Here is a 6746-nt window from a genome sequence, read left to right as displayed (position 1 = left end):
CATCCCTGTAATCCCAGCTACTTCGGAGGCTGAGGCAGGAGAATCGCTTGAACCTGGGAGGCGGACGTTGCGGTGAGCCGAGATCGCGCCATTGCACTCCAGCCTGGGCGACAAAGAGAGACACCGACTCAAAAAAAAAAAAAAAAAATTCGTTGAACGGAATGAGTGAACAAACAAATGGATGGATGAGTGAATGAATGAACGAAGGAACAAGTGACCGCTCGACCTTCTACAGCAACAGCGGCGCAGGCGCTCCCGCACCACCCCCCCCCCCCGCCACCGCCAGAGGGCGCAGACAGGCCGGGTCCCGAGTGTCTGTCCCGGGCCCCCGCCCCACGGGATCCCGGCCCGGGAGCCCCCGACGCAGGGGGACCCGCCCGGGGCTCTGGGTCCCCGCGCATACCTGAACCCCGCACGACTGCGTGCCTCAAGCCGGCGCAGCGGCCTACTCTCGCACTGCAGACGGGGAAACTGAGGCCCGAGGCGTCCGGGGCGGGGCAGACCTCCCGGCGAGCCCGAGCCCCCGCCCCCGGCTAGCCCCGCCCCGGCCCGTAAGAAGCACCCGGGGCGCGAGGCGAAGGCGCACAGCGCGGGGCCAGGCTGGGTCCAGCAGCGCGATGGCAGCTCAGCGGCTGGGCAAGCGCGTGCTGAGCAAGCTGCAGTCTCCATCGCGGGCCCGCGGGCCAGGGGGTAGTCCCGGGGGGCTGCAGAAGCGGCACGCGCGCGTCACCGTCAAGTATGACCGGCGGGAGCTGCAGCGGCGGCTGGACGTGGAGAAGTGGATCGACGGGCGCCTGGAGGAGCTGTACCGCGGCATGGTGAGCCCGGGGAGAGCTCGGGGGTGGTCGGGGACAGAGCCTGGGCGCAGAGACCCCACGCCCTTGGGATCTCGGTGCACACTCGCTGGTGCACGGCCAGCCTGGTCTGCACAAGAGAACGAGTGCCCCAGGGCCGGGCACTCATTGGCCTGGCCGTCCGTGCTCTATGGCATTGTGCTTGTGGACACACCGAGAGCAACACACAAACACTTGGGTCTCCAGAGATGTGTCCAAACGCCTGGGGAGGGCCAGGGGTTTAGCATATGAGGAGGGAGGAGGCTAAGTTGAGCTGAAACCGCCACGTCTGGAGAAAGAGTGGGGGAAGGGGGGTGTCATAAAGCCAAACATAGACATGGTGACAGGGGAGATACAGCCACACAGAGACCCACGGCAAAGGAAGCAAAAGCAGACACAGATGTGCACAGTGAAGGAAGCTATAGCCACTCACGGACACAGCCCAGAAGTAACAGCCATGCACAAACCCACAAGGACACAAGCGGGGGCGGGGGGGGTCACCTGCAGTTCAACATATGCTACAGCCACAGCCACCCGCAGACACAACGGCGTGGGCCACAGTGTAGGCAGACACAGCACAACCCCACTGGAACACAAAATGACTCAAGTTACGGCCCTTCCTTATCTCCTAAAGAAAAAACTATGACCACCTTCAAGCATAAGCACTGATCCACAGCAGCTCAAAGACATAAAACAACAGAAATTGGCCCAGCACAGTGGCTCACGCACTTTGTGAGGCCGGGGCAGGAGGATTGCGACGTCAGGAGTTCAAGACCAGCCTGGGCAACATGGGGAAAACCTGTCTCTACCAAAAATCTTAAAACTTAGCCGGGCGTGGTGGCATGCACGCACTTGTAATCTCAGCTCCTCAGGAGGCTGAGGTGGGAGGATTGCTTGAGCCTGAGAGGCCAAGGTTGCAGTGAGCCAAGATTGCGCCACTGCACTCCAGCCTGGGCAACAGCGAGACCGTATCTCAAAAACAAACAAAACCCGACAGAATTTATAACTACACCCAGACATAAAACTGTATAAGTGCCGGGCACGGTGGCTCATGCCTGTAATCCCAGCACTTTGGGAGGCCGAGGCGGGCGGATCACCTGAGGTCAGGAGTTTGAGACCAGCCTGACCAACATGGAGAAAGCCTGTCTCTACTAAAAAATACAAAATTAGCCGGGTGTGGTGGCGTGTGCCTGTAATCCCAGCTACTCGGGAGGCTGAGGCAGGAGAATCGCTTGAACCTGGGAGGCGGAGGTTGCAGTGAGCCGAGATCCTGCCATTGCCCTCCAGCCTGGGCGACAAGAGCGAAACTCCGTCTCAAAAACAAACAAACAAACAAAAAACTGTAAGCTATAGGAACAGGTGGACATACAACCACAGAACCTACCGCTGCTCACAGGCACACAAGAGCCTAAGCCACAGCTACATGTATTGACAGACACAGGTACTTCATCACTTGAGTTTCTGCTTGAAGTCACACTTTCAGTGACTTCTTTTTTCTTTTCCTTAGAGGTGGGGCCTCACTGGCCGAGCATGGTGGCTCACGCCTGTAATCCCAGAACTTTGGGAGGCGAAGGTGGGCATATCACTTGAGGTCAGGAGTTCGAGACTAGCCTGGCCAACATGGTGAAACCCCGTCTCTACTAAAATTACAAAAATTAGCCAGGCATGGTGGCAGGCACCTGTAATCCCAGCTACTTGGGAAGCTGAGGCAGGAGAATCACTTGAACCTGGGAGGCGGAGGTTGCAGTGAGCCAAGATCGTGCCATGGCACTCCACCCTGGGTGACAGAAGGAGACTCTGTCCCAAAAAAAAAAAAAAGAAAAAAGAAAAAGAGATGGGGCCTCACTATGTTGCTCAGGCTGATCTTGAACTCCTAGGCTCAAGCAATTCTCTCTTGTCGGCCTCCCAAAATGTCAGGATTACAGGGGTGAGCCACTGTGCCTGGCCTTCTGTGACTTCTGTATGCTACACTGTACACAGGACCCACAAGTCCTCCTCTTCATGGTGCAACAATGGTGGAAGGCATGGCCCTTCTCCCACGACGACATGCAGTCCCTCTGTTCTCAGACTCACACCTGGGCCCATACAAGTGAACCAATCTGGTTGCTAGTGGCAGGTGGCATCTATGAGGCCATTCTTGGGTGGTGGGCCCCACAGCTGATTGTGGACACATGCTGATGTGTCACACACCCAAGCCAGAGCCACACACCTCACACCTGCAGGACCACAGGCCACTATACGAAGCCACTGCACAATGCCGGGTCCCTGTGCATCCTCAGCCAGCCCCAGGCCCTTGGCATCAGGCTGTGGCCCTGGCAGAGACTCACACACCTGTGTCCTTGCTGAAGCCCCTTCACCACACATGAACTAGGACCATCCAGCCCTGAAGCCCCAGGCCTGAAGCCGACAGCCGGACTTTGGATTGGGGAGGAAAGGATTCATAACCCCAAGGCTCTCTTGCTCCCTGGACAGCTGGGGACAGCTGGGTCCTGTTCCCAGCAGGGGTACTGAGCCAGCCTGCACTTGGGCCACTGCCTGTAGAAGCCACGCTCAGCGCCCCGCTCTTAGCAGCTGAGTTGAGCTGTGACTCATCCCACCCACCCACCTTGAGGGGCCTCGGTGGTCCTCCCTCGGTCTCACCAGGCTGCATTTTGGCCCCCTGGGGGCTGGCCCAAGCTGTCCCCTCCCTTCCTGTCCCCTGGGGGAAGGGGCCGCCCCAGCTGGCTGCTGGCTGCCAGCCTCTCCTCCCCCGCACCTAGTGCTAAGACTTTTCCTTGAAAGGGCAGAAGCCAACCCCTCTCCCGAATCCCAGAATCTGACATTCCAGGACTCCACTAGGCCTGTTTTCCTCTGTGGGAACTAGAGCCAAGGCGAGAGAGACCCGTGCCAGCCCCGAGGCTCCCAGGGCCCAAGGACCCAGGCATCGGGCTGGTACAGGGCCCTGGGGCTCTCTCAGCCCATCTGTCACCCCTCCCCCCCAACATCCAGATGTCCCGCCTTGGCAGTGCTGTCCCTGACTGCCACATTAATGCTCCAGAACCCGCCAGCTGGTCCCTGGGGCCAGTGGGGCTCCTGCAGAACCCTGGACAAAGGCGAGGGAGGGAGGGAAGGGGATCCTAAGCACCCCTCCCTCCCTGGCCCTAGGAGGCAGACATGCCCGATGAGATCAACATTGACGAATTGTTGGAGTTAGAGAGTGAAGAGGAGAGAAGCCGGAAAATCCAGGTAGGTGGGGGGAAGTGTCCCCCAGCCCCCCACTTTGCACCTCCCTAAAAATAATAGCAATAGTTCACGTGTTTACTGAGCGCTCACTAGATGCCGGGCACTGGTGTGATGGCTTTACACGTATTCACTCACTTAACCCTCACAAAACCCTCCGAAGCAGGTGCTAGTGTGAGCTCCATTTTCCCCATGAGTAAAATGAGGCCCAGAGAGGTTGAAGCCCTTGCCCAGCATCACACAGCTCAGAAGGAGCAGAGTTGGGCGTCGAACCCAGGCAGTTTGGCAGCCATGTCCTTGCTCATGGCTTATGCCTTTTTGGAGGAGAGAAGTGCTGTGTGACCCTCTCGCCCTCTCTGGATCTAGTGACTCACCCCTGCCCTGAGTCGATCCACATGCCCCTTGGGCTCTGTTCTTCTATTGAAGCTTGGTGGGCAGTCCACCCTGGAGTCTGACTTCCATTTGTCTTGCTGCTGGGGCCTTTTGGGAAAGGGAAGGGGCTGGAGGGGAGTAGGTGTTAGTCATTTACTGTTTTGTTTTGTTTTGTTTTTGTTTGGGGGTTTTAGGGACTCCTGAAGTCATGTGGGAAACCCGTCGAGGTGAGTTTTCTCTCCCTCATTCTCTCCCTGTTCTGGCCCCAAGTACTGTGATGGGGGAGGGGGAAGAAGCTGGCAAAAGGGTCTCTGGGGAACACCACCCGGCCCCCCACCCCCGGCCCCAACCTGCCCTCCGCAGCTCTTTCTGGTCTCCAGGGGTGTCTTTTGTCCTCCTCCTTGTCTCTCTCCCTCTCTCCCTCTCTCCCCCATCTGCTGAGGGGTCTCCATTCTGTCCTCCCCCATCTGCCCTGTTTCTGCCTCTCCTGTGCCTGTCCTTTGGCCGCCAGCCTTCGGGCTCAGTCTCCCTCTGTCCTCCCCTGTCACTGCCTCCACCACCCCGGGCTCCCTTCCCCACCTCTAGGGGCCCTCCATCCTCCCAGGCCCTGAAGCTGAGCAGCCCAACCCCTCCCACTTCCTTCCCTGCTTTAAAAGGGAAAACTATTCATGTTTCTCCAACTAGCTCTAGGGACAAACGTCATTGCATTTCTGTTCGCCCTGGATCTATCTCTGGGGACCTGTCTCCACATGTCTGTTTCTTTCTCTCCTTATGTCTCTCTCTGTCTCTATCTCTACATGTCTGTTTCTCTCTCTGTCTGTTTCTCCCCCTCCCCTACTCCGTATCTGTCTCCTTGGATCTCTATCTCTCTTCCTAGCTCTTTCTCTCCATCCCTCCCATTGCTCTTTCCCCATCTCTGTCTTTCTCCCGGCTTACTTTTCTCTCTATGTCTATAGCCTCCACCCCTAACTCCCCCCACCCCACAATCAGAGAACAGGAGGAGGCGCCCAGGTCAGGGACTGGGTTGGACAGGGGCAGTGGGTGCCCCCGCGCTGTTCCCATGTTCTCAGCTCCCCCGCCCTGTCTCAGGACTTCATCCAGGAGCTGCTGGCAAAGCTTCAAGGCCTCCACAGGCAGCCCGGCCTCCGCCAGCCCAGCCCCTCCCACGACGGCAGCCTCAGCCCCCTCCAGGACCGGGCCCGGACTGCTCACCCCTGACCCTCTCGCACTCTCCCTGCCCTCCTGGACGCCGCCCAGCTTGCTTGTGTATAAGTTGTATTTAATGGTTCTGTAACAATAACACTGTGTGGCTGTTTTTCCTCCCCCCGGGTTACCATGGGCTTCCCCGAGCTCCCCCCACAACCTCCGTCTCTCCTCCTGTGGCCTCTGCTCATGTCCCTGTCCCAGCACTGCAGCTGGGCCTGCTGGATGGAGAATCGCTCCTCCTGGGCCAGAGAGCATGAGAACGGGCCCTGCTGAGCCCACGCCCTTGGGACTTATATCCTAGACCTCGCCTTCCCTTGAACTCCCCACCCCACCCCCATCCCCAGTCCCAGCAAGCAGGGCCCCTATATGCGGGCTCCTGCAGGAATCTGGGTCAAGGGGCATGCTCATGACCAAAGGTGACCGATATTGACTCAGTACAGGTGATCACACCGCAAACAAATCATTCAGCCACTCCATGAAATCTGCACTGTGCTTATAATGGCCCTTGGTACTGAGGCTGCAAAGATGAGAGGAAGATGGTCTCTGGCATCAAGGTGCTCACACACTATGGGGGGAGAAGGGCCTGAGTGTGAGGATCAGAGCAAGGTGTGCTGAATGGCTCAAGATACCTGGGAGCTTGGCAGAGGGGAGGGAGCTATTCACTCTGGGGGTGGTGAAGAAATCTGGAAGGGCCTCCTGAAGGAAGTGACATTAAGGTAGGTTTTGAAGGATGCATAGGAGTTCTGTGAAATGGATACCCCTCTCTGAGGACTCTGAACTTATGGGTGGAGGGATTGATACTGGGGCAGAACCAGGAAAAACACCAAATATTGCCAGGGCCATCCACCAGTCAGGAAGGACCATGGCCCCCAGAGCTGGGTCAGGGAAGCCCCCTATTGAACCCAGGCTGATCCTTTCATGCTGGGGCATGGAGAGGCCTGGAGGGTCCTAAGGGAGCAGCTGGGCCATCACAAGTGGGTAGTGGCTTTTTAAGAAAATTTTATGTTTTTTTATTTTGTTTAAAAAAAATTATTTTGTTTTATGAGACAGGGTCTCATTCTGTCACCCAGGCTGGAGTCCAGTGGTGCGGTCTTGGCTCACTGCAGCCTTGACCTC

The 6746-nt window shown here is 57.6% G+C and overlaps 1 protein-coding gene across 1 annotated transcript; it reads left to right on the top strand.

Moving 5' to 3' along the window:
• Window positions 1-349: 349 nt before the first annotated feature.
• Window positions 350-5724, top strand: PPP1R14A (protein phosphatase 1 regulatory inhibitor subunit 14A). The gene is made up of 4 exons (XM_054462543.2): window positions 350-818; window positions 3978-4058; window positions 4619-4651; window positions 5514-5724. The coding sequence occupies exons 1-4, from the start codon at window positions 618-620 to the stop codon at window positions 5640-5642; spliced, it is 444 nt and encodes a 147-aa protein (XP_054318518.1). The 5' UTR covers window positions 350-617; the 3' UTR covers window positions 5643-5724.
• Window positions 5725-6746: the final 1022 nt, after the last annotated feature.

This window comes from Pongo pygmaeus, chromosome 20 (assembly GCF_028885625.2).
Source record: "Pongo pygmaeus isolate AG05252 chromosome 20, NHGRI_mPonPyg2-v2.0_pri, whole genome shotgun sequence".
Lineage (NCBI taxonomy): Eukaryota > Metazoa > Chordata > Mammalia > Primates > Hominidae > Pongo > Pongo pygmaeus.
The sequence above is the reverse complement of the archived record's forward strand: the minus strand, read 5'-3'. Positions and strand labels throughout refer to the sequence as shown.

Bases quoted from the DNA above. Each gene is read 5' to 3' on its own strand.
- PPP1R14A (XM_054462543.2), top strand. From the start codon at position 618: ATGGCAGCTCAGCGGCTGGGCAAGCGCGTGCTGAGCAAGCTGCAGTCT. The intron at 819-3,977 runs GTGAGCCCGGGG...CCCTGGCCCTAG, and splicing joins AGGAGCTGTACCGCGGCATG to GAGGCAGACATGCCCGATGA. The intron at 4,059-4,618 runs GTAGGTGGGGGG...TGGGGGTTTTAG, and splicing joins AGAGAAGCCGGAAAATCCAG to GGACTCCTGAAGTCATGTGG.